The 26,955-nt window shown below is 46.4% G+C and overlaps 1 protein-coding gene across 5 annotated transcripts in view; it reads left to right on the top strand.

Moving 5' to 3' along the window:
* The first annotated feature begins 251 nt into the window (after positions 1–251).
* Positions 252–26,955, top strand: part of FRMD4B (FERM domain containing 4B) — a 131,394-nt gene continuing 104,690 nt past the window's right edge. Inside the window, exon 1 of one of the 5 annotated variants that reach the window (XM_064433012.1) lies at positions 252–436. In XM_064433012.1, the coding sequence (XP_064289082.1) occupies positions 419–436 (18 nt within the window). In that variant the 5' untranslated portion in view covers positions 252–418. Of the gene's footprint in view, positions 437–3,706; positions 3,851–7,403; positions 7,504–7,797; positions 7,921–15,302; positions 15,425–26,955 lie in introns of those variants that run through there. The other 4 variants (XM_064433016.1, XM_064433015.1, XM_064433014.1 and 1 more) reach the window with 4 other exon arrangements.

Below are 26,955 nucleotides of genomic sequence, written 5' to 3'. Positions count from 1 at the left end.
GCTGGACCTGGGGATGCCTACACCATCACAAAGTGGAGATGAATATTTGCAGAAAGTGCAGACTTTATTCCTGCTGTGGAACAAGCTTTAAAATTCCAGCAGGGAATTATACAGAACTGGTTTAAAGAGTCCCTGGCAGAGCTCTGATTAGCTCTAACCTCCCCTGAGCAGCCCCACCCAGCGCTCCACCCGTTCCCATGGGCCAGGAGCACATTTAAATCAGCCAGGGAGGTTCGGCTTTTCTCTTCAGTCATGCTGGAGGAGCAAAGCTGTGCCTGGAATTGGCTTCCTGAGCTCTGGCTGTGGCCCTGCCTTGCTCAGGTACCCGAGGGCAGAGCCTTGGCTGGCAGCATCCCTGCTCCTGTGGTGTGATGCTCTGCACCATCCTTAGGGACCTGCTGGCCCTCTCTGCTCCCTGATGTTCTCGCTGCCAAAGGTAAGATCACCTGCACCATGTTCTTCCATGTCTAATGCTTCCCTGATTTATTTATTAACCTCTGTGGAGCATTTTTGCCACCACTGCAATGCAGAAATGATATTTTGATTATGTCTTCCTGATGCAGTGTCTGCAGACATCAAGGAGCTCAGCTTCTTTAGCAAGCCTTGTTTTTTTGTTTTTTTTTTTTGAGGTTGTGTGGGTGAGGTTTGATTCAGAGGAAAAACATTCTGCAGAAGTGTGGCTTATGGGAGCTTTACCATAGTACTTTTTGCTGTGGTTTTTTGGGGGGTTATGGGAGTTTTACCATAGTACTTCTTACTGTGTTTTTTCTTGGGGTTATAGGAGCTTTACCATGGTAATTTTTACTGGGTTTTTTTACACTTAATGTATGGTTTTATCTTCATGGAGCTACATGATGGAATCATAGAACCACAGCTGAATTGCATGATGGCCATGTCTGTAGGCTCTGTCCCCTGGCATGTGGAGAGGCTGAGACTGTGTGTGAGTGTAATTGTGTAGTTCACTCATTCTCCAGAAGTCATTTCAGAGTAGCCCTGAAGAGCACTCTGGAGGCTGGGAGGGCTGATGGAAGGTCAGCAAGTTCATTTTCAATGGGTCACAGTCTGAGCTAGGTTGCATTACTGAAGAGACAGAGCAAATCTCATGGGCTCAGTGTCATTATTTCTCCTTGACACCACCATAACAAAACCCTTTGGAGCAGTTTCAGCTCTTATGATCAAATAAACAGGATCCAACAAGCAGGATTCTGTTTGTCAGAATTATGTCCATTGACCTCTGGTAATATTTTTAGCTGGTTAAATGCCTCTAGTGTTCTGCTGTTTTCCATCTTTAATGTGTCTTCCTAGACTGGCTGGTGGAAAGGAAAAACAAAAGCCCTCACATAAACCCTCCATGTATGCATCAAGATGTGTCTGACACCCAGCAGAGTGGCTGAACTTCTGGTTTATGGCTGGCCAATGTGCCTGGAGACACAAGTTCAAATGTCCCTTCTGTAGAAGCCTTAAGCTGTCTCTGATATATGAAAGCCAAAGTAAGGGTAAAACAATTCTTTCCTTGAAGCATCAGGAAAAAATCTGACAGCCCTTCCCTAGTGATCAAACAAAATCACAGGACAATAAAGTGGTGGAGGACAGGGCTGTGCACATTTTAAAATATTCTGTAGGAAGAGAAGAGGTGAAGTGCTGAGGGCATGAACAGCGTTTTGGAAGCATCATTTCTGCCCTGCATCCCAGAGCCAGCTCTGGGCCTGTGTGTAGTGCTGGTCCCTCCATCCTGCCCTGCCCATCCCTGAGAGCTGAGCCTCCAGCACACCAGTGCTTCAGGACTGATGGAGAGCCCAGCAGAATCTCCTTTTCTGAGCCTCCCCTACTGCTGCAGTCCATGCCGAGGGTGATTGATGTTTGGGTCTCAGGTGATGCTCACAATATGAAGCTTAGCAAGAACTGAAAAGAAAACTAAGTGAAGTCCTGGAGGTGTTTTGGGCTGGAGACACACAGAGGGGATTTGTGAGGAGGAGTGGGACTCAAGAGTGCAGCTTTCTGGTTTGTCAGACTGTTCCTCTTTCTTACCCCTGGCTATTTCCATTTACAAAAAGTAAAGGAAGCTGCTAATACTAATGTATAATGTTAGTAATGTGCCTCTGGATCTCCTGAGGAGACAATGAGTAGTGCTTTTTATTTTTTTTTTTAATACATGGTGATGTCTGTAGATCCCCTTGGCAGACTTGAAACTGTTTGGATATGGAACAAATCGGGGAGTTGTTTTTTAAGCGTATCTTTAAAAAAACTAATTAATACTTCAAATCATTCTGAATGCACAAGTTTATCAGGAATATCAGTGTAAAATATTTCTACAATTTAGAGATAAACACACAGAGCTGCAGAGGAGTGCTCAGCAGCAGAACCTCAGAAACTGCTGGATGCAGTGCTGTGGTGGGGGGAGTGCAGGGCGGCTGGACTGAAGGGCTGTAACAAGGCACTTTTTGTGTTTCTTTACCTTTGGTAACCTGCCTTTAATTCTATGGAAACAGGAATAGGATTGCTGCATAATGAAGTGGGAGAAATGCAAGAAAAGCCCAGCAGATTGTGCTGTCAGCCATCAGAATAAGCATAATTTCTGTCAGAGCAGTTTTAGTGCTAACAGGAGCAACAACCATGCCTCCAGTGAGGGTATGACTACTGAACATGGGGTGGAGGTCTCTGAGAGCATGTGTAGGACCTGGCTGTGTTTGTTGTCCTTTTCTCCTGTTGAACTGCCTTTTGTTGAGAAACACTGGAAAAATTAGGATCTTAGAAATCTAAACTTTGGCAAATTCTTGTCTCCTTCTGCAGAGCTTGTCTGCAGTCTCTGAGCTCAGCTATTCTCAATCCTGTGTGTAGGAGACAGGATCCCATTTGCAATACGGACAAAAAGGGGAGATGGAATAGGTTATGGAAATGGAGATGCAGTGTGATGGCATGGATGAAGCTCAGGCTCACTTAGCCAATTTTCATAGCATTATGGAAAGGTTTGGTTGGAAGGGAGATGAAAGATCCACCCATTCCACCCCCTGCCCTGGGCAGGAACACCTTATTCCAGACCAGGATGCTCAGAGCTCCATCCAGCTTGGTCTTGACATTTTAGATCCTTAATTTTAGGTCCTTAAAGTTGGGTAAAGGCCAGAAAAGATCATCACAAGTCTCTGTGTAACATGGGAGACTGAAACTGGCAGTGGGACCTCAGGGGTGTCAGACTTGTAGGAGAGAGCAAATTACCAGGACTAATGGTGTTTACAGTCATTACCAATTCTAATTGCCTTTGTAGTATTTGAGAAGAATATCTGTGAACAGAGCCACACATAAATGAAAAATAAAGAATGTGCAGCAATATTTAAGAGGTTTACTGTTGGACATAATTAGCAATCCTGTTTTTTCCCATGTTTAAGTAATGTATTTATGTAGTTTAATACCTTAGAATGACATCAGTGTACGTAAATTTAAGGCAAAGGATAACTCAAAAATAATTTAATATATTGAATTTATAATAATTTAATATAGGTGAGTTTGACCAAGGAGTTTTTTTAAGCACCAAAAGGAAACAATCAGGAAAATGTGGTTAATTATTGTGGGCAATACACAAAAACCTACACCTGTAAAGAGAGCAGGTTAGTGGTGCAGACATAGAGGAAGACACTTCAGCTGTGCCAGGCTCTGTAAACCTGGCTGGGGTAAATATCAGGAGTGCACTGGTGCCCCAGTGAAAGTGAGATTAAGCATCTAACAAATGTGTTTGCTGAATTTGGACCTTGGACTTGAATCATGACATCTGAAGTTGGCTTTACAAAGAGCTTCTCAGGACTTGGAGCTGCTGGTGGATTTTTATAACACGGCTTTGTGTGCTTTGGCAGTTAAGGTAAATGACATCATTTTACTCTATCTTTCTGCATTTTATTTACCTCATTTCCTGTTCTAAAAATATACAAATTTGACTACTCAGTGATACGAATCTGAAAACAGAGAAAAGCCAGCAACCCCTTGTCTCCTACGATGTTCATTTAATCCACATCACACCCCACAGATTCTGCTTGCAGAAGGTCTTGATGAGGAACAGACCCGAGGATATTTTGGAGAAGGAGAGGAAATCCCCTCCCATCCTTCCTCCTTTCCTTTAATCTCCTTTTGTTATGGAGGGAGGCTGTGCTCGGGAGTGACCAGGCTGTCATCCTCACTCAGCTCTGTACAGCCACCTGAAGCTCCTACTCCAGTCCTGTGGGGCAGAAAAATGGGAAATTAGTTTGCACAGGTGAAATGTCTGGAACTCAGACACTGCTGCCCAGCTCAGACCTGTTCTGAAAGGCAGGGGGAAAAAAAACCATTTTAACTGGAATAATGTCTTAGGTGAGAGCATCCAAATATTTTATAGGATTTTTATAGGATTGAGCTGCTTTTAGGATCTTCACATTCTGGTTTAAATTTGTAATACAACAGGTGGCTTGTGGCATTCCTGGAGCTCCTTTGAGGTGGCTGTGGGAATCTGGAGCTGACCAGTCTACCTTGAGTTGTTTCTAACATTTTGTGCCCATCCTGTGAAGGTTTATGAACGTATTTGAAATGCCACCACTTGGATCCCATGTCCCATCCAAGCTGTTTGCTCTCATCCTCTTCTGGAGGTTTGTGCTCCACCTCAGGTGTGCAGCCCCAGCGTGTGAGTGCTCATCTTGGTGCTAGGCCAAAATCAGCCAGCTTAGCTGAAATCAGCAATGAAAGCATTTGGAGCTAAGCAGGGTGATTTTATCTGCGAGTATATTCTGGTTTTTCAGTTGGGCTGCAAAGAGGGGCCTCCAGTCATGGGAAGTGGTTAATTGCTGGAGTGATTATCATCTTTTTCCAGCTCCAGAGGAACATGAAAGATGATTTTTGGTGTCAGCAAAGCAGCATTTCTTCTGCCTGCATCCCCCAAAAACTGGGTACCTGCTGGCTGAACGTTGGCTGTGCAGAGGCCATGAAATACAGCAAGTTTGTGCCTCACTGTTCCTCAAGTGATTCCTCACTTCAGGATCTGTGTATGTCAGTGCCAGGCTACATAAACAGCCTGTGTTTGCTGGGGTCTCCCAGAAGAATGCAGTGATGGGTTGGACTAGCTGTTCATTTAGCCTGGCATTGCACTGTTCATCCTAAATAATAAATGATACCCACTCTGGCAGTTTGTACAGATTAGCAGCAGTGGAAGATCTCAGCAGAGAGGCAAAGTACCTTTTAAAACATTAATATTCCTTCCTTCTTGTAAAGGGATTTTGGAAAGTGGTGTGGTCAGAGCTGGGTCTGCCTTTCACATAAGGAAGGTAGCATAAATTCAGACATTTTTCCCAATCTGACTCATGTCCATAGCCTTTAGAGACTTACTTAGGGAGTTGATATCCAAAAAAATAATGTTTCAGGGCTGGGAACGCAGGGATTCTGTTTCAGACTGCAAACCCTCAGGAAACAGATACATACATGTGTTGACTAATTGTGCTGCAAAGCATTCAGTCTCTGGAGTTTTGAACTCTGTAAATAGCTGTTGGACAAGGAAGGCAAAAGGACTTTGTTGTTGAGTCTTACTTTGAGTTTTGCTCCCCATTACAGACCAGAAGTGGAATTTCTCACCAAACCTGAGGCATCTGTTGTGAGCTGTAGTCTGAGAGTTGAGAGTAGAAGAAATTCTTTGTGCCTTGCTGTGAGACCCCAGGCAAACCACATCTGCAGGCTTTTCTCTCTGTCCTTCATGTCTCTGGCTGTCTGTCCTGGGGGCAAGAGCTGCTGTGGGTTTGTCAGACAGCGAGGTCCTGGTGTGGGTTGGTGTCTCAGGGTCAAGTGCAGAGCCAGCAGAGGTTACTCAGCTGGAGAATTTTGCCCTGCATTCCTTCATCCATCACACTGGAAGGTCTCCTCTGCTGTTGTGCACTGCTATCACTCATTTTCCGCACACACTTTGTTCAGGTGCAGCAGCAGTATTTTCTACAAGCTCTTGATTTTATTATAATGCAGCTATAAACCAGATAAAGAGCGTTTACTTCAGCCACTATAAATATTGGCTGACCTTTTCTGCTCAGAGGAAGCTTGCTCCTCTGCCTCTAGATTTTGATTTAGGATTATTTGTGGCGGGCAAATGGATGCATACATCACATCAAAATATCTGTCAGTGTAATTTCCCCTAACGAAGCATTAGATGCAGGAAGGAGGGGATGGCTGGAGTAGTAGGCAGTGATTTCTTGTGATATAAAACAATCTTTTTAGGGATATTGCCTAGTAGTTGTTCATCTTCTGCAGTACAGAGCCCACTGGGAGTTGGTGGTTGATGATATCTGGAAATCAGACAGGGATGAAACTACTGATACAGAGATATTCATAGCTAAAATAATCTGTTTGGTGTTTCTAGGGAGAAGATAAACTTTCTATCACATGAATGTACAGGAAACTTGTAGTAAAACAGGCAGAAAGGAGCTGCAATATGCAGAAAACGCAGGAGAGAGCTGTGGGTGGTGATGTACAATACCTGATGACCTAAAGCTGTTCTTGCATTGCTCTTGACTTGAGCCAGTTTGGAGCAGAGGAGGCAAACGTTGTCACCTTCCCGGCAGTGGGAAGTACCTGGGATCACTTTGCAGTGCCCAAACCTCAGCCCCAGGGGAGCTCAAGGAAAGGAAAACCCCAGAAAAGTCAGATGGCAGCAAAACCGAGGCACTGGGGCCCTGGGGTGCAAGCAGTGATGAGGGAGGAGAGGCAAGAGAATGAGCATCATTAGCATGATTGATGCAGCGAGGACCAGGAGAGCAGGAGGAGATCATTGCTGTAAAATGGCATGGGTGAGACACAGCCAGGGAATGCTGTGCCGTGGAGATGGAGATGAATGCAAAATACGTTCGAGAGTCAAGCTGTGTTTATTGCTCTGCTTTCAGAAAAGCACCAGGTAGTCTGGCACTGCAGTCTGTAGATGTGATAAATAGGAAGACCCTGTGTTTCTGGGGCTAATAACCATTATTTGATATAATTCAATTGCCATGAAAAAAAAATCTCATTTTCCTAGGAGGTTATTGTAAGCCTCCTAATTTTGGTCAAATGAATGAGCAAATACTTGTGTGATTTCTCTAAGAACAGCAGAATACTCATTCATTGCAAAATGCTAGAGTGAATTTCTTTGCTACACGAGTGCTGTTTTAGCTGCAGTGATTTGTTTTGTGGCATACACAGAACTCGCTAGGCTGCTGTTTATTGCAAACGGCGAGCCTGGTTTATAGCACCGCTTTGCCAGCACCTCCAGTTGATCTGGCACCCCCCAAACAATAGCCAGGCTGCCATTCATTACTTTAGGCAGCTCATTTCCATATGGTAATTAGGATCCCGTTTGTAACATACCAGCATGGGTATTCCTGAACTCATCTCATTGTTCTGCTGCACGTCGCGAGGATGACAAAGGCTCCTTATGAGCAGAGGTAGCTGGGTTTGGGCAGATCCAGCCCTTCAGCACTGCCCAGGAGAGAAATCCCCATCCATCACCTCGGAGGACATGACACACGGCTTGTGCCGGTACTGTGGAGCAAAACAAAGGCAGGGGAGGATCCACGGCGGCTCGGGGGGAGCTTTCCCAGGGTGGTGACCACTCGCGTTTGTGGGCAGCGCGGCTGGACCACCCCTCCTGCCGAACTCGAGCACCGGGATGCTCTAAGTTGCCGCGTGCCCTGCGCGGCGCTCCGCGGGGTGAGAGCGGGGGGAAAAGGGACAGCCCGGCGGGGAGCGGCTGCCCTGCGGCCGGGGCGGAGCTGCCCGAGCCCTGCCCCGCTCGGGGGGCAGCGGGGCCGGCCCCGAGCCCTGCCCCGAGCCCTGCCCCGCCGGGCGGGCGCTGCGGAGCCGCGGGTGGATGCTCGGCGGAGCGGCGGCGGGGCCGGGCTGGGCTCGGCCGGCAGCCCCCTCCCGGGCTGCCCGCACCGCGGGGCCCCCGCCGAGGTAAGGCCGGGCAGGGCGGTGCATTGTTCTGCGAGCGGGATGCGGGATGCGGCTGCGGAGGGGGATGGATGGATGGATGGATGGATGGATGCGGAGCGGTGCCCCGGGTCCCCCCGCCGTGTGGCAGTGCGCAGCGCCCGGCTCAAGTTCGGGGGATGGAGGAGCCCGAAAAAAAAAAAAAAAAGCCAAGCCGGAGTCTGTCAGGGAGGGTGAAATTCCCAATGGGATGCTGTGAGGGGAGCTGCTCTCGCTGGGGCGATGGCCAGCGCCTGGCTGTGGGGGCTGACAGCATCCCCAGCCTCGTTCCGTGGGGCATCCCCGGGCTCTTTCCCTGTGCCAGGCAGCGCAGACACACCGGTCTGGGCATCTGCCCCTTCAGAAGGGAGCGGAGCAGCGCTGCGCTCAGCCCCGGCTCAGGGTCCGCCAGGGATGCGGGCAGGCAGCCGGACAGAACGCGCTGCCTGCCGGGCGAGGAAGCCCTTCCTCTGCCTTTGTTACACTTGTGTCCCTGCCCGGCTTGGCCTCGCGTTCTCCCTCTTGCCCAGAATAGCCCCTTTCCCAGTATTGTTCTCCGTGCGTTTCCTCTCGCCTCCTTCTTCCGCCCGCGGGTTCTCTGCAGACCTGATACCCTGACAGGCATCTTCCCTCTCCCCTGTGGCATTTTTAAGTCTAGATCTACCTATTTTGAGAAAATTCTCCTTTTTTTTTTTTTTTTTTTTTTTCCTTGAGTGTTTAAATTTGACTTCCATTCCATGGGTTTAAACTAAATTGAAATTAACTTCGCTTAGGACCTGCTGCATTAACAAGGATGAGATTTCTGGCTGCCTGGCACTTGATATCAGTCTCAATTACACTGAGCACTGTGTGCTTTCAGACTGGGCTTTCTGACCTATCATTGCTATGATACAGAATAAGGTAATACTTTACCTTTGACCTCACTGGTGCCTTTTTTTATATAGATGGGACTAGGTGGGTGCTTGGCTAAATGAGCACAGCCTTGCTGAATGCAGCTGAAAACTGTAAATGTTGAACACATCGCTCTTGGAAACAAGTTTGAGAGTGCCAGAGGGTGAGATGCAGAGAGAGAGCAGGTGAGGAGCTTTTTAGAACAGTGTTTCCAGCAGGGTCCAGCCCTCACCTTCTGTGCTGTGCTGGTTTTCAGGCACAGATCCATACGAAAGTATTTGTGTCTCTGCTGGAACAGGGCAGAGCACAGCTGCTGCCAGGGGGGCTGTTGATTTTTCCTTTAGGGGATTGTGTTCTTTAAGCACTGCCTTTATTTAGAGTTTTGCCTAATGGGAAGCAAAGAGCAGCTGAGCTCATTCTTGCAACTTTTGCTGGATTCCCAATAGCTGCAGTGGAGTAGTCAAGGCTTTAATCAATTTTTACTTGGCTATAACTTGGGAAATCTTTCAGCAGCCGCAGGGGCACTGGCTGGAGAGCTGTGTCTGCAGGCTGGGGAAGGCTGCAGTGCTTTAGTTATGCCTGCCTCATACAGAGGCAGGAACATATGTTTAGAAAAATGTATATGATTTTTTTTTCACTTGCGTTCTTTGCTTTTTAAAAATTACTTTCTTGGAGCTGCCCCTCTTTCTCCTTTTGAAAAGCTTATTTGCAGAAGTTACCAGTGCTTGCATTGGAAAGATTTATCTTTCCTGCACCAGCATGGATTTAAAGGGTTGGTCTGTTTTACAGGGAGATCCATCTTCCTGATTCCCTTGGACTTGCATGGATGCAGCCACATCGGACTTGATCTTTTTACTTGATTCTGCTGCACTGAACATGTGAAAACCCTTGTGTTAAGAGTTTGTTCCTCAGTCCTTTAGAAATATGCAGAAGAGATTGTACAGAAACCTTTTCAGTGTGTTAACAAGCCCTGGAATTCCATAATTATGAAAACATGACAGGAGTGAACGAATTCCTGAGGTCTAAGATGCAGGTGACCATTTTTCTCTGGTTTCCTGTGGGAGTGCTGGGGCTGTGCTCTCTGAAGCTGGGTGTTTTCTGGGCAGTGAGATGAAATTGCTATAGAGATCCCCAGAGTAAAGGTTGTAAATGCACCTCAGCTACAGAAATCAGGGCTCTTTCCTAGACTTTGTGCTATAACATAAAAAAACCAGAACCTGTGGCTGGTTTTTCAGTGTGTGTTATCTTGCTCAGTCTTGTGACAGTGTGTGGTGATGTGAAATGTGGTGTGAGAGGACTCCTGTGAGTGTGGCTTTGCCACCACTGTGGGACTCTGCTGATGTGGCCATGGTTGGGCATTCTTGGTTCAGGCAATTCTGCTCGTAGTTTCTGGTAATTAAAGCAACAGAAGGTAAAAAAGGAGGCCCACTGCAGGGCTCACATGATTCTGAAAGGGCTCTTGCATATTTTCTGTATCCTATTTTCTTCCTCCAGTGCTTCTTAGCATTGAGTGAATGGCAGGGAGGAGGGAGGGAAGGACCTGGACAAATGGAGTATTCTGGGATCCAAGAACTCTGTTCGTGCCTGTTGCACCTTCCCAGGCAAGTGGTGGGCCAATGTGTCAAATCCATTTGCAGGCAGTAGTGTAAATTAAAGCTGGGGGATAAGCAGGTTAGAAGGTTAATGAGATGTCTGAACTTAATTGATTTTCCATACAAATTGGCTATAATGTCTTTTGTTTGCTTTTTTTCCCCCTCCCAGGATGCTGTGTTACAGCAGTTACAGGAATATGAAGAGTAGCAAAAAGGGAGGGGGGGAGTCGTGGCTGTCTGGAAACCAGGGAAACCTTGGTTGTACTGCCCAGAGTGGGCTGATGTGTGATTTTGGGCACAGGAAGGTAGCTCTGAATTAGCACCCTGCACCCCTGTTTCTTCTGGGACTGGGTGCCATGGGCTTGGTGATCCCTGAGCCTTGCACAGCAGTGTGCCCTGGCTGCCACGCAGAGCTGCTCACTCCCAGGGGTCAGAAAAAACTTTTATTTAGATGTGGTGTTGCACAGCCTGGGAAAACCGGTAGAAGAGGAGCTACAATTTGTGTGAAATGATTTCTGGGTCCTGTGGTTGTCGGGTGGGCTCCCCAAGAGGGTGGCACTACTTTCTATAAGCCTGGCCTGGCTGTAACATCCAGAGGAGCAAAGCTGAAGGGGATGTTGACTTTATTCATCTGACTGGAACTGCCTGACTTAACAATGAGATTGTGCTCAGGCCACTAATTTTTGGACTTTTCTGTGTAGATTTTCATTCATTTTGGGAATATTTTTGAGTTTGTTGTTGGAGCCAGTCCAGTTCCATGGGTGAGAGGGGCTGAGGGTGACAGATCCAGCTCAGGAGCAGCACCAGGCTCTGCCTGTCTGAGCTCTGAGCTGGGTGGCACAGCCAGCCCAGAGGAGTGGCACACCAGCACAGGAGCCAGCTTTGGTCACCCCTTCCAAGGGTGCCAAGGAGAAGGAAAGGCAGTGTGTGTTTTGTTGTGTGACAATAGAAGTTTCAGCTCTTCTTGAGTTCCTTTGCTGTGAGAACTGTGTGGTTAAATCACATTTCAGACCTTTCCTCTTGGATTACATACCAAAACATAAAGAATAAAATAGCAAATTCTCTAAGGGGCTAATACTATGTTTTGACTCCTGTTGTGTTTATTTCAAACAGGATTATCACAATGAAACAGTTTTTGTGCTTAACATGGAAACTGATTGCAGAGCGACTGTGAAGAGTTGCCTGCAGACAACAGCTTTCATAAAGCAGCTGTATTTTGATTTAAGGGTTTCTGAGCAGCTGAGGACAGCTGCAGAGCACACCCCACTGCAAGGGAGATAAAGAAAGATCAAGGTTTTCAGACCACCATATCATCACAAGGAGGACTGATGGGAGGCTTGGGCTTGGCACCTTGACATTTGTAATCAGGCTTCAGATAAACCAGCACATGCCATATGCTGCAAGATTGGGCAATACTTAAAACTATTTGCTGAGAATGACTCAGTCAAGTGTCCTGGGCAGGAAATAGGTCGCTGGGCATCTTTTACATCCTTATCTTGTGTATGTCACCAGTAGTGACAATGTGTGACAGTGTTTAGTTGTAGGAACAATTCCTTGGCCAGTTTGGAGCATGCATATCTTATTTTTTTGAGCAGGCTGAGCAATTTGCTTCCAGTGTAATGTTGAAAACCCACGGGGCAAAGCTGCTATTGTTTGGTTGCAGCCATTTCAAAGCATTAAGCTTTCCTCTTGCCCCAAGTCATAATGCATCAGTGCTTTCAGCAATGGTTAACAGTTCTGTGCTTAAATGACATAGGTTAGAGAAGGGAGGGAATTTTGTTTTCTTTTGTTATTTAAAGCAACACAACAAACATTTAAACCATAATTCCTTCAGAATTCTAGTAATTTTTGAAAAACATAGAGTGCACATGGAATACATGCAAACTGTAATTTTGGTCCTTTGTTTTCTGTGTAGACTATTTACAGGGCAGTGTCAGGAAAGGAAATTCTTTCATGTGTTGGCCTCTTTGTTTAGAGCCTAAACTCTCAGTGGGTCAGCTGTATGTAGAGCTGACAAGAGCTTCAGATTTTCTGCAGTTGTCAAAACTTCAGTGCAGGAGAAGGGGGATGCTGAAAGGGTAGAAGAAAATGCAGTTCTACTGGGGTTATCTGTCAGTTTAACCAATTATTATAAAAACTATTGTCCCAGAGTGTTTGCCAAGATGCCCCAGAACTGAAATGTATGGAGGCCTGAACCAGCCAGGCCCTTCATTCCTCTGCCAGGATGGGATTGGTCACTGCTACACTCCTCAAGTTCAAAGCTGAATTTTTTCAGACCCTTTAGGTGTGTGTTGAGGTGGTGTGGTGGAGTTATTGAGCCAAAAGAATAATTTCAGCTGCTGCATGTTGGCCTTGGAGAATGCAGGTGATCAATTATTGCAGTTATGGATCAGCAGTGATCAGTTCCAGTGGTCACAGCCTGGGCAGGCTCTGCTGTGTGGCCGTGCCTTTGCAGTGGGAGATGGGCATGTAAAACCCTTTAATATATGTAAGAAATGTAGCCCTACAGTTTTTCTCATGCTAATGTCTGAGTTATCTTTAGTTCCTTTGAAAGAGAGTTCCATAGGCTGGTTAATCTCCCTGTATATAAATCTCATTTATACAATTAATCCTTTATTTTTTTCAGATCCCAGTGTAGGGGAGAGATGGTTTAGAAACAAATCCATTTACCCTGTGTTGCATTGGAAACAAACCCAAGTGTACTTGAAAGCAGAAACAAAGCACATACACAGACACATTTTTCTGCATGGTCTTGGTTATTATTGCTGTGTGGTATCCAAATAAAAGGTCTCATAGAAGTTTTCTGTCTGCAAAGAGCTTCCCAGGAAAGAGATTGCTTTCAAAGCTTTCAGTCCTGAAAATTCCTATGGAAAATCAAGCAACAAAGAATGCAAAATTGACAAAATCTTCACCCTCCTGAAGTGAGTGGGAATCCTAATACCAGAAGTTGGCCTGGAGTTTTAAAGAAGTACCTCACTGGAATACTATATTTAATGTGCTTTTAGAGATATGAAATTGCAATTTTACTGAAGTACCAGTTGCCAGGTGTTCCAGCTTTATGAATAAATGATCTTGCTGATTTTTTCCCCTCTTTGAAGTGAAGGATAAGATTAGGAAACAGATGCCTGGAATATTCAATTATTTTTAAATAGTATGTTAAACAGATCAGCAGAAGTTGGACATCCTTTCCCTCCTTTCCCAGACAGTCCTAGAAGCACTTGGAGGAGCATTAGAAGTATTTGGGGACAGAGACCACTTTGTCTGGTTTAAAAAGAAACCTGAAAGTAATAAAAATAATCAGTGGGTATTGTGGGGGAGTGTTTTCACTGTAGTCAGCCTGCCCTGAGAGCACAGCAGAGGATGTTGCTTTGCAGTCAGAACCTGTGGAATGATTTTGCCTGGTCATGCTCATTGCACTCTGTGCTTGGGTTTTATGTAAGGGTGATAGCTATAGTGGGAGGATGCTTTAGAGCAGGAAGAAAACTCAGGTTGGAAAGCTGGAGAAGGGTCTAGAAGAACAGGAGGAAAGGAGAGGAGCTAGGCAGAGTCATTGTTATGGATTGGGCATGGCACAGAGGGAGGCTGCCACCTGAAAGGCAGCCTTGGGCTGAGACCACAGCACACTGAGGGGTTTTATGTGACAGAATTCCTCTGGAGGCATTGCAGTGCTGAATGTGTAGGTTATGGGAACACAGGTCCTGCATCCATCCTTGCAGTCCTGCTTGGATGTTATGGAAAGCAGATGTACACATCTGGTAGCTGTTGTGCAAGGGGCTGAGTCCAACCAGGAAAGTAAGCAGTTCATGTAAAGATAAAATGTCTTGTATCTCAAAAGACGGGGGAAAAAGTAGGGGTGTGCATGTTTAAGATTAAACATTGACATGATCTATCATGGTGTTTGTTTCTGAAGGTGATAATGATGGAAAAATCTGTGTCTGGAGCTTAGGAGGATCTCCAGGCTGTCTCTAGTGCATGGAGAGTGCTTCTTACTTTCTTCTCACACTTTATCCCTACTCTGTCTTAGTTTAGACTTCTGTTCCTTGTTTAGAAAACAAACTGCAAACCCCTCTGGATTGCAGATCCAGCAATTTCAGCATATTTAACTCCCCAGACACCGAATTTCCTCTTGTGCATAATACCAAGGAAGTGTCTTTGCAGGAATGCTGCCTGACAGCAGGGCCTGGCTAAAAGCAAATTTTAAATGACCAAAATCTTAATAAACTCTCTCAGTAACATGACTGCACCATGTAGGATAGCTGCATGTGGAGCAGAACTGAGAAGCGTGGGAACTGAACAGGGATGTGCAGTAGGAATCCTTCTAATGGGGACCATATTACTCAATTTTATGGTAAAACAGACCAAGTGTTTCAAATCGCTTGTTTCTCCTGCACTGTCAGAAAAGCTTAGCAGAGAGCTCATAGAATCTAACATTTTAGCAGCTAAAACACAACTGGCATTGATTGTAAGCATCCTTGTTAGTGGGTTGGAGAGATGTGGATGTATTGTGTAGCTAATGCAGATTCTGAATGCTTGGACTTGGTTCATCCTCCTTGCTTCCAAAAAAATTTTTTTTTTAAATCAAGGCAACAGAATTTCTTCTACCTCTGCTGTTGTCTCAAGCACCTTGAAAATCAGTTGCATCTTTTTTCTGATTTAATGATCTGAACTGTTGCATAGAAGAGAAAGTTTGGAGAAGTAACCTTTCCTAAACCCCTCTCCAGCCCCACCTGATTTTGCTCACATGGGAGGCAGAAATGGGAAGCTCCAAGGAGGTGTCTGCTTGGCAGCCTTGGGGCTGATGCATTATCTGGCACAGAGTTATGTGCTTATCTGTCAGTATTTCCTAGTGCTGACCGTGTGAGCCTGCCTCTCTTGGCAGCAGCAGAACTCTTTTTCTGTGGCTTTGCCTTCACTGCACTTAGAAGAAAATCACTGTGAGTGTCTGCTGGAAACGAGAGAGGAGTCATCTAATGATGGGTTTCCATGAATCAGGAGGTGAAATGAAGGTGAGATGTTATGTTCTGTTAGTTTGGGGCATTCAGGAGACACCAGGAAACTTGGCCAGCTGTTTCTGTAGGTCGTGGCATGAACCTGATAAACACACCAGAGTCAAGGCTTGTTCAGTTTATCCCTGAGATGATCCCTGATTATCTCTGAGGAAGGAGGGAACACCATGGGCTTCATGAAGTCAGCCTGAAGAGAGAAGGGTTGTGTGCATACTGGGCATGATACAAGACCTTGCTTGTCCTGTGCAACCCTTGCTCACCTTTAAGGGTTTTAGTGACCACTCCTTCAGTACTACACACAGGAGTGTTGGTTTTGGATGCACTAGGAGTGGTCTTTAGGGATGGAGATTTCTTGATTGTCCACCCCTAGTCAAGGGGGGATGTGGGTGTGTGGTGGATTTGGAAGGGAGAAGGGTCTTTGCTCTGTGTGTATAAATCCATCTTCAACCCTGTCTTGTACTTTGAAGTTTTCTTGCTGTCTGGAGTTAACTTGGCTGCTGACTTGGTTCTTTCCATTTTAAACACAGGGGAGCTGGTGTTTAGACTAATTTTAACCTCCTCATTCTCAGCCTGAACCTCTTTTTTTAACCCAGTGTGAGTAGCTTTGATGCTTAATGACAGAAAGTTCTGTTAGCAGTGCATTAACATCTTGTCTTTCAGTAGTTACACCCTGTCAGAGCATCACATGCTTGTTGGGGCAAGCTACACCTCTTCTCCCTGAGAAATCCCTTTCCCTGCTCCAAACTCCTCCATAGTACTTGAATGGAGCCTGGGCTTTGCAGCAGCTGAGACACAAATGTTTATTCAGCTACATTGGAGTGTGTCATCTTTGCTCTCATCTCCAGCATAGCTGCGTGGGATTTCAGTGGCACCAGGAGTCAGACTCCCAGCTTGCTTTAACAGTTGTTCCTCCAGCTCTGCTTTGGAGTGCAGAGTGGCAGGGTGTGCTGTGTGCCAGACTGTGTGTCTGCCACTTCCTCTGCACAGTTGTACTTGTTTGGTTTTGTTTTTGCATGCTGGTGGTGCTCTGTAGTCCTGTCCTCCTAAAATAAAGTGTGGTGGAAGGAAGAAAAAAAAAAGGAACACAACAAAACCCAATCGAGTGAGAAGAGCCACGGGTGGGACTGAGCTGGGGAGAGCAGGCAGAGGAGGGACCGAAGCAGGCAGTGTTCAGTGGGGAGCAGCAGGGTGGAAATGCTCCAGGGAATGAACTGCCTGGCACTGCACCCTTAGGAACTCACCGGGAGTCCAGGTGAGTGGGAGGAAACCTGAGATTGAGTCTGGCCATTGTTGTGCAGAGAGGGTGCAGTCCTGCTGCAGGCTTGGGGGACAAGAGAGGTGTTTGCTTTTATGGCTCTTTGTATCAGCAAAGAAGGATGTGTCGTTCCTTGTCCTTAGCTGTGCAAAACCAGGAGGATACACACTTGGGAGATGTGTTCTGTTCCCTCAGCTGTGGAAGCTGCAGGAGGGATGTGGCTGCCCAGGGTGGGAGGCTGCAGCCTGGGACTGTCTCCTGAGAGTTTACCAACACAACTCCTACATGATGAGTAGATGTGCCTTAGGATAGTTGCAGGCTCAAACCTCTGCTTTGAGGTGCCAGAAGTTGCATTTAATTTTTATTTTTTTTTTTAATGTGTCAGTAATTTCTAAGTTGCAGTCCAGCCTTATAAATCTTGGATGCTTGGAGTCCCTGGTAAACTGAGGTGTGTTTGCCTAGCCAGGGGTGTTCTAACAGCTAATCTCAAACAGAGGGCATGCTTTGCTCAGTGGTGGGGCAGGTAAGTGCCTTCAGTGCCCAGCAAGGAGGTGGGAGGAAGCAGAGTAGAGGAGGAAGGTCAGAGACTCAGTCTGACCTAGCTGTGTTGTCCTGCACACCTTCCCAGCTGCAGAGCAGTGGAGTCTGGCCCTCACACCCCCAGATTTTAGATATTTAGAGCTTCACTTTACCCACATGGGTTTGTATCCTCAGGCTGCAAAGTGGGGCTGCGCAGAATTACCAGAAGTCAAGAGGAAATGGCCAGTGAGCTATTTGCAAAAATGTAGATTCTGATTCCTTTCTCACAGGATTAGTCTTGAAATCAGGAGGAGGAGATGGAGCCCAAGGTGTGAACTCCAGTCATTCCCATCTAGAACACACTGGTGGGTCAAGCACAGCATCTGCTGGAGGTGCCACTGCCCGTTCTGCTGGGATGTTCCTGTTCACCCTACTGAAAGAAACAGTCAAGTAGATTGTTCTACACAATTAACTGGAGAGAATAAGGGGAAAATTGGATGTTTGTTTCCTCTGAGCAGGACAGCAGGGCATAGGGTGTATTTTACAACATCCTTGTGCAGTATTTGGTACTAAAGGGCTGTCAGTGCTGCTTCACCAGGGTGCCAAGACCATACTGTGGTTAAAATGGATTTTCCTGGCTATTTATCACTTGTGCCTGTCACCTCCCTCTGCAAAACTGGTCAGGGTAAAAGCACCACTCTGGGTACCCTGTGAGAGCAGTGCTGAGCCTCAGGAGGTGCTGGGTTTGTGTTGCAGGGGGGTGTGAGCTCTGGATGGAGGGGAGGGGGGGGGGATCTCTGCCTGGCATCATCTCCAGCTGCTCCACCCAGCACTTCCCAGTCCTGTGCCCTGGAGCCAGCAAACCACAGGGCCCCTCCCGGGCCTGGGGAGGGCGTTCAGGGCTCCCAGAGCAGCCAGGAGTGGAAATTCCTGTTGTAGAGAGAAAGATGTCTGATAACACTCTGGGTACTGCTCTGCCCAAAGCAGCTGATAATGCTTTTGGACAAGAATGAAAGGTTTGGGAGGAGGAGGAGGTGGTGTCTGATGAGGAAGTTTGTAGTAGATGAATGATAACACCTGTGTGCAGTCTGCTTTCTTCCTCTGGGGCTAAAACAGGTGGAAGATTTGCTTTCAGCAGCAGTGCCCATCACCTCAGGCTGGAGAGACTTCTCATGTCCCATCCAGTCCCTGACAGCTCTGGCTCTTTGCAGGCTTTGTCTGGGCTCTGGAGCTCTCAGTGTCAGTCCTGATGCTGGTTATCATGTTGCTTTAGCATCATTTACTCCCCAGAAACAGCAGGAAAGGCCTTTGGAATTAGCTCATCTTAATTCTGGGATGTTTTTTTTTATCCTGAGAAATTCTGCAAGTTTGCAAGCCTCACCTTCGATTGTGGAATGTGAGAGGTGGTCCCCAAGGCTTGTGACTTGAAGTTCAGAAGTCACTTCTGCATGGAATATGGAAGATATTTGTGCATGGGGAGCAAAATCATGGAAAATCAAAGCAAAATCTGTTTTTCCTGTGTTTTTGAGGAGTTGAGAGTTCTTGCAGCAGCATGTGTAGTAGCCCAGAGTAAATCAGTTTAAGGGCTGCAGCTCTGAGTCGAGGGGCTCCTCACAGCCCAGGCTGGGGCTGCAGATGAACATCAAAGAAAGGGGGTGTGCACAGGGCAGGGCAGAAAACCCGTGGCAAATGTTGGATGGGGCAAACCTGCAGGCAGGAGAGCTCCTTGGTGCGGGGTGAGGAGGAGTGTGATGGCACAGAGCTGAGGAAGCAGGTCCAAGCTGGCTGTGGGGATGCTGTGGTGGGGAATTTGTAGGTAAAAATCCCTGCCAGGCTCCAGGGTGGCCTGATATAAACATGGTTTTGGCTTGAAAAACCAGCAGGGTGTTCAGGGCAGAGCAGAGGCTTTGAGGCAGATTAATCTTGGCCCAGCCTTACTGACATGATCCAGGGGTGGACTTTTTTGTAGTTTTAATGCAATTCCTCATTAGCATGTCTGTCCTAATGACTGTGTAGGGCTGTAAAAAATATATTTGTATTTTTAGCAGTGTCTGTGTGTCGCTTAGCTTCTGGGCTATGGTGACTTCCTTTTGCTTGAAATTGGGGTTTTTTTTGTGCCTAAGCAGGATGTTGGGTAAGGCATAGCACCTTACCCTGGTGGAAGGAAGGATTCCAGGGGACTTATTGATGGTGCTTTGTGCCCTTCTCAAGGACAAAAGGTTTTGAAAGTTTTGTGTTTGCCTTTTCACTGGGCAATTATTTCAAGCCAGCAATTTCTCTGCAGCTGTGACACCCATGTCCAAAGGGAGGATGGGGAAAGACAGGAAGAAAAATTTAATTAAATTCAAATTTGCCACTGTCCAGTAAATTCTCAGTTCTAATATGACACTAATATAACATTAGCAATGGCTTCATTACTACAAATCATTGCTTTTTTTCATGCAGGATACGTTTTTTACCTGTAAGAACCTTCTGGCATGGTTACAACTCCCCTTTTGTCTAAATAATACAGTTTAGAGCAACCATTTACTGGGATAAATGTGTTCACTGGGGGAGATTAATTATATTGATTAACAGAGCACAAAATCAGTTTGTCTTTGGTTTTGGTGAAATCCAGCAGCAAGGCCACAGCTGTCCTTCCAGACTGCTCCTGCCATTAGAATCCAAACTGTTTGTGTGAGCTGGGCAGGAATGTGCTGGTATTTACCCCAATTTTGGAGAAGACACTTAGCAGAGGAATGTGCTCTGCATGCTCGCCATTCCACGAGGAAACCCTGCATTTAAAGGAAACCTCAAGCAAATATTTGGAAGGCCAGGAGGACTTCAGAGGAACAGTCCTTCAGATTTTAAGGAGAGCAACTCATCCTGACACATTCAGTTGTGTCCTGCAAGCTCTGTCCCAACTAAAGCTGCTACCTGGGTGGTTACAGTAATCCTCTTTATTTCATTTTAATGTCTGTGTGAGTGCCTGATACTCAGAATGGGATTAGGAGAGGTGAATTGCTGCTGAAATTGGTAAGAACAGAAAGCAAACCTGTCTGACAGCATCTGCCCTGTGATCTTCAGAGAGCAGGTAAAAGGATCCTTAATTATCTTTTTGCCAGGGTGGGGTAGTGTTTTTGAGAAGAATTCATTTGAGAAAGTTACAGCAAGAATTGTTGTTGCCAAGTTAGAACAGCCTAATGAATTGCCATAAATTAGCTCCCAGCCTATGGGGAATGCTGTGTTTGAGGAAAAAAAGCTGTGAGGATTGCTCTGGGCTGAAGGGAGGGAGCTGACTCAGAGAAACTTGCTAAAGGTAAAACAAGAGTGTGGTGCTTCTCAACTGTTGTCAAAACATTTCCAGAAGCTCTGTGCCCTGCTCCTGTTTGGCTTTTCTCCTCCTGTCTCCAGGAATCCCCTCCAAGCTGGTCAGAGGCTCTGGTCCAGGCAGGATGTGCCTGTCATGCTTGTACAGGTCCCAGGCCAGTTACTCCACAAATATTTTACAGTATTTGTGTCCTGGATTGCTGCACATCCCTTATTAACAGCTAGTTGGATGATAGAAAATGGGAAGCTGTTACAAAGCAGTGAATAATTCTTTAGTTTGGGACCAAATGGACATTTCTTCCCAAGATAACAGATGGTTCTGTTGGTGTTGGAGTGACACACATGGGGGCTTTCCCTCTGTCAGGGCTGTGCTCTGCTGTCCCTGCTTCAGGACTGCTGATAAATGTCCCCTGAGCTGCTGCTCAGGAGCAGTGAGCACATTGCCACCACGGGATCTTAATGCACATAATCCAGCAGTTTGCTGGAAACAGGAGGGGATGGCTGGAGGGCAAGCGTGGAAGAGCAAAGATCCCTTGTTGAGAAGGCATCTGGGTGGCTTTGCCTGTGGGACAGAACCAGTGAGAGACACTGCTTCCCAAGAAATCGCTGTCCCAAAGCAAGGTACTCCTCTTCCCAGACAATAAAACCACAGGGGTTATTTGAGTGAGAGGCCACAAGCACCTTTAACTCGGTGCAATTGCCTGGGAGGGTTAACAGGTTTGTGATGTTTGTGATTTAGTGCCCCTGTGCTGCTGATCACTACCATGAAATTCTTGTGTTAAATGCTCTTTCAGCTTTGCTCCTGTGAAGGTGATGAAAGCTTTATACAAAATGTAAAGTCTCGAGTGAAGCCTGCAGAAATTATCTGAATAAATTGGGTAGTTTAATACCCATCTCCTGGCAGCACCAGCTCCTTCAAAGTTCTCTGTGTGTTGGGATGGTTTTTCCCAAGAAGTTTTTTCTTGTCTTGGTTAGAAATTGGCTTGTGTCCAGAAGTATCCAAGTGGCTTTGAGTCCTGGTAAAATTCCAATTTATTCAGACCTTGCTCTGGAAAAGGCCAAATATTGTCATGCCTTTATTCTTTGGAGGTGCAAGAATTTAATCATCTGTGTGTTTGGCTTGCTGGAGGAACAATCTGAATTGCTGAATTCAGGGAGGGGAAAAAAAAATAGCTGTAACATAAACCAAACAGTATTTCTAAAGGCATGATGTCTTGACTGAATGGTTTTAATCAGCATAATTTGAATACTCTGTCATTGCTTAGCAAACAAAGCCCTAGTTGGCTCACAGAGCTATTGAATAACTCAAGCAGGCAATATCCCTGCCAGGGCATTCTTATCTTCCAGTTTGATTCCTGTCTGTGCACACAAGTAGGATGAAATTGGTGGTGAGGGGAGCTCTTCTGCATGAGTTGGGGGAGGCTCATTTGGGATGCCTGCCCAGAAAGCAGCTGCTTGTCTGTGAAAGGATTTGAGGCTCCACTTCTGGAAAATAGCCCTGGGTACCTTCTCATTTTGGCTGTGCAGGTTATTTGGGTTTTATGTTGTGAGCAGGGAGGGTCTGGTTTAAAACAACAGCTGGGCAGAAAGGTGGAACTTAAAGATCCATGTAAAGAAGAAAAACTACTGAAGAAGAAAAACCATCAGGCTGGCTGTGTGTTAGGTGCATGCAGAGCCCTGCCGTGCACAGGACTTCTGCCCCTTGCTCTGACAAGGGTGTTTCTGGGTGAAAACCTATTTGTTTCTGGATGAAAACCTGTTTCTGTGTCTGGATGAAAGCCTGGGCTGCTCAGGCAGTGCTGCAGCTGAGCTCACTCTTCCAGCAGCTCTCCTGCTTGCTAAGAATTGGATGGGAGGTGACAAATCCTGCAGGAGAGGTGTTGCCAGGAGTTTGGCACTTGACCTCCTCCAGTGGCTCTGACCTGGCAAGCCTTGGCTTGCTTCTGCTGGGGGATGCCAGCACTCCTGAGGAGCTGGCAGCTCCCTGGGGAGAAGGTGGCCATGGGATGGGTGCAGCTCCCAGATCAGTGTGGCAAAGCAGGAGGTTTGGATGAATTGGTGCTGCATGAAATGAATGCAGATAGAGGAGATGGAGGAGGAGGAATCCCGTGGCTGTGGGGAGCTGACAGGCAGATACTTGTCCAGGGCTGCTCTGTAGCTGCAGACCTACTGATCCCAGTCCTCTCCTTCCAGAAGGGGTGTAAATGTAGGCCCTGAGCCAGGATTAAACCTGAACTTTCTAACAATATCTCTCACTGCCTCACTTTAAAAGCAATTTTTCTTACTAGGCAACGACCTGCTGTTGGTGTGTCCCAGGTGAAGGTGCACAGCTCACATGGGTGTGCAGGAGCACCTCTGTGAGCAGGAATAGCTGCACAGCTGCTCTCCAGGAATCCCCATAAATCCAGCTACTTTTGCAGGTGGTTGTGCTGGTGGCACAGCCTTGTGTGTAGGGAGACTGTCATCTTCTGATGCCCCTGTATTTCTGAAAACTGACCACTGAATTCCTGGTAGTGTTAAATGGGGTATGAGCTCTCGAGGCTTTCCAGGCACATCGATGCTGCTGTGCAGGGATGTGTGCCAAGGTGTTCTCATTGAAGCTGTTACTGAAATCTGACACTGTTTGGAGCTATCTGGCTTTCAGGGTTGCTCTGAACCAATGAACCTGGGCTGCTATTTAAATAAAAAGGTTGCTTAATCCAGAGATCTCTCTTAAAGGAAAAAAAAAAAAAAAAATCCAAACCAGCACCAAAATAAGCCCAGAACAAGTAATGCTGCTGTTTTGAGGGAGGAGAAATATGACAGAGCAGTGTCTGTGCCTTTGCTAAATTATGCAGGGAGCAGGAAAACTGCTGTTTGCTGATGCTTCTCTGAGTTACAACCACATTATCCTGGTGCTGCTGGGCATGGCAAGTGCAGCTCTGGGGATACAGATTCCTTAATGGCTCTGCTGTTCTGCAGTGATCCACTCTCTGGAAATATTCCATGTATTTCACTTGCTGCGTACAATCTTTGCTCTCAAGCCAACTTTCCCCTCCTTGTTTAAGTCTGTTTTGGAAACTGTCACAAGGTATTTTCAGATTAATCTTTCTCTCTTCTCCCCCTGCAGACTCCTCATCCTCATCATCCTCTGGCTCTCTTTGTAGCTGTTTTGCTTCCTACATTACTGAGACAAAGGAAAACCCACCTTCTGTAGGCTGGCTTCGGGCCAAGCCTGTCTTATTTAAATTTAGTGTAAGCACTTGCCAGAAAGGAATCCCAAGTCAGAGTGTTTGAATTACCATGGTGCTGGCACTGGCTGTAAAGGGAAGAGTGAGAAGACACACAAAATGAGTTGATATTTTCATGTCTAGCTGTGTATTTACAGGATGTGAAACTTTATAGCTACGCAGTGGGAACCAGCACGGGTATGTAAGATACATTCTGCTGGCAGGCAAGAGGAGCAAGAAGTGATTTTCCCAAAAGGGTTTTGTTTTATGAGGATGTTTGTGGCACATGTTCTGCCCATGTCAGTGGATATGAAGAGCATGTCCTCCCTCTGCTGACATCTTCTTGGCCCAGGAGGAGTGTCTGTGCATATTGCAGGACATGTCATAGCATTTCATAGCCTTTTCCTTCATTTAGGACAGGGTAAGGAATAGAAGCAGCAGAGAAATGCTGCAGCTGGGTGTTTTGTTGAATGGCTAGGTGTGTTTTTTTGGGGCAGAAATCACTGCTGTGATTTGTTGGTAACAGGGGTCCTTTGCCAGCACAGGTAGGTAGGTCACTGTGGCAGGAAATTACTATGATGGTGCTGCAGAAAATACACTTCTTGTTTTTACAAGTGTTTGTTTTTACAGTGTTTTATGATGTCTGTGGTGCTCTGCCCTGAGGATTTAACATTTCACCCCTTTTTTTCCTGGGGGTGAGTGCCTGGCCCTGGTGGATGAGCAACTTGCCAGGCATCAGGTGCTGGCCACTCCTGCTCCCACAGGAGCTCCAGGAACAATGGGAATCCCCCCTGCTTTGGACAGTTTGTGGCATTCACTTGCTGCTGCACCTGGTCTCCAGCTCCTTGTGGCAGCTGTGCTTTCCTGCCCCTGATTTCAAAGGGGTGGGTTTTTGTTTTCCCCTCCAAAGAGACCTCAGGAGGACTGGTTTGCCTGGGATGTCCCTTCTTTAAAAGACACTGCCATGGGTGCCACAACAGCAGCTCCAGGCTTTGCACCTCTAGTGAAAACAATGGGGAACAAGTGACACTGAAGTGACAGTGTGCCACCAAGGCCAGCAAGTGGCATTTCCTGCAGGATTCCTGCTCCTGGACCCCTGCACACCCAGAGGAGCGCGGGGAGCGAGCGCTGCCGCGCTCTTTGTTCCCAGCTTATTGGACCTGTCTGACAGCAGGGCTGGGATTTGCTCTGCCAGGCTTTCTTCTATTTAATAGGTGCTTGTGGGCATCTAATAGTCAAACCCAGAATGAGATGCATGAGAAGGTGAGGCTGCGAGCAGGAGCTGCATGAGCTTTCAGCTGTGCCTGCGGGGGATGCGTGTCCCTGGGGATGTGTGTTCATGGATGCTGGGCTTGTTGATGGCACAACAGAGATGTAATTACAGGTCTGTTCCCTGTCACAGCTGTGTTGTCCTCTTGTTCAGACCAGGCATAAATTTGGGGTTCCCAGGGGAAAATCTGAGTAATTATATGTGTGTGTGTATTTTGATGTTACCCACGTAAGCTAAAAGGAAGAATTTCCCACTTTTTGCTACCACGTGTCAAACTTGTCTTTTCCCCCCTGCTCCTTTGCCAGTAGATGTGGATTTTTAATATTTTAATTTAAACTATTCTTTCATCTCTACAATGTGATGTTCTGTATTTCTAAACTTTGAGGCTGCCTTTTTCTGAGTCAAACCAGCAGGATTTATACTTTTTGTACATTGTATCTGCATGTCTCAGAAGCCAGCAAATCATCTGATACTTTTTTCCCAAAAATATAATTTTCAAAAAAAGTCATGTAACAATTTCCTGCAGTAAAGATGGTTTTAAATAAAAACCCCACTCGGAGCTACTGAACCTCAAAGCATAATGCTACCAAAGACTGTAAAATAAGGAGGTGGGGTGGGGTGTAAATCTCCGTGTTAAATCACACAAAGCCGGAGTCCTTTGAGTATCTCTAATGCTGTGTGATGGATGAGAATTTCCCAAAATAGTCATTTGGATTTTTGAAAGGACTTTTTCTCACCATGCAGTTGCTGACAGTGATGCATAAAAGCAATACAGGGAGCGAGCTCTTCTCTTGGTTCTCTTCCTCTGTCAGAGGACTAGAATAAACACTGTGTTGAATTCACATGCCCATATTTCTCACTGGGGCAAACATTTAAAACCTTTGGGAGGAAGTGTTGAGCCTGCCTGCTGTTATCTGGCTGTGCAGAGTTACCTGGTTTGGTTTCTGTGAAGCCACTCAGGACAGAAAATGGAGATTGAGCTCAGAGCATCCCCTTCCCAAAGACTGCTCACAGGAGCATTGTACTGCAATTCTTTGCGTTTCCCTAATTGTGGCATACAGTTAAAACCCAGAAATTAAAGCTACATTTAAATTTCTTTCATGTTCTCTCTTTTCCTGTGCCTTTACTTCACAAGTTTTGCAGAGACTTTGAGCTGTGTTGTTGAAGTGCAGCAACATCAGGTCAGGCATCCCTGGGGAGCAGGGAATTGCTTTTGGTCACCCAGCAAAGGATGTGTTAAAAATACCAGAATGGGCAGTACAGCAGCCCAGGCAAAACACCGTGGCTTGGTGCCTGCTAATGGCAAATAAACAGTTTGAACTCATTGTCAAGTCCCAGAGAGGTTAAAGTGCCCAGTTTTTCAAACTATTCGACAAAGCCTTGCTTCAGACAGTCCCTTGTGGTAGTGTGTGCCCTGAATTCATGTCCCTTGACTGTAAATGGTGTGAGAGTGCAAATCTGAGGATGTTGGCCACCACAGTGTGAAAATTGAAGTCATGGTCACTGACTGGGAAGTGGCCAGGCAGGGCAGTGTGGGCCACAGAGCCTGGAGAACTTCAGATGCAGAGAGCCAAAGTTGGCTGTCACCCATCAAACTCAGTTCAGAATCCAGACGCTGATTCCATTGAAATTAAAAGGGAGAAGAGAAGCTTTTGTTCCTTACAAAAAACAGGGAAAACTTCTTACTGTGGTGAGAGGAGCCTCGTGTGTGTAGGTGTTATTTACATAATGCACCATATCAGGATATCTGCTAAATCCAAAGTGGCATCCTCAGCTGCAGCCAGCCACCTTCTTTGCTGCTATAAATAATGAATCTATTTTTTCTGCAGAAGTAGTCCCATTGGGGAAGACTGATCAAGGCCATTTGCAGGGTTTTGGAGCTTTTAATGTGTTTTCCAGCTGGGATGCTTTGTCTGCTGTGCTGGTCCTCAAGCTGAGCTGCTCTCAGTTGCTGTGGCACAGCCTCAGT

The sequence above is a fragment of the Passer domesticus genome, chromosome 9 (assembly GCF_036417665.1).
Source record: "Passer domesticus isolate bPasDom1 chromosome 9, bPasDom1.hap1, whole genome shotgun sequence".
NCBI classification, from domain to species: domain Eukaryota; kingdom Metazoa; phylum Chordata; class Aves; order Passeriformes; family Passeridae; genus Passer; species Passer domesticus.
The sequence above is the reverse complement of the archived record's forward strand: the minus strand, read 5'-3'. Positions and strand labels throughout refer to the sequence as shown.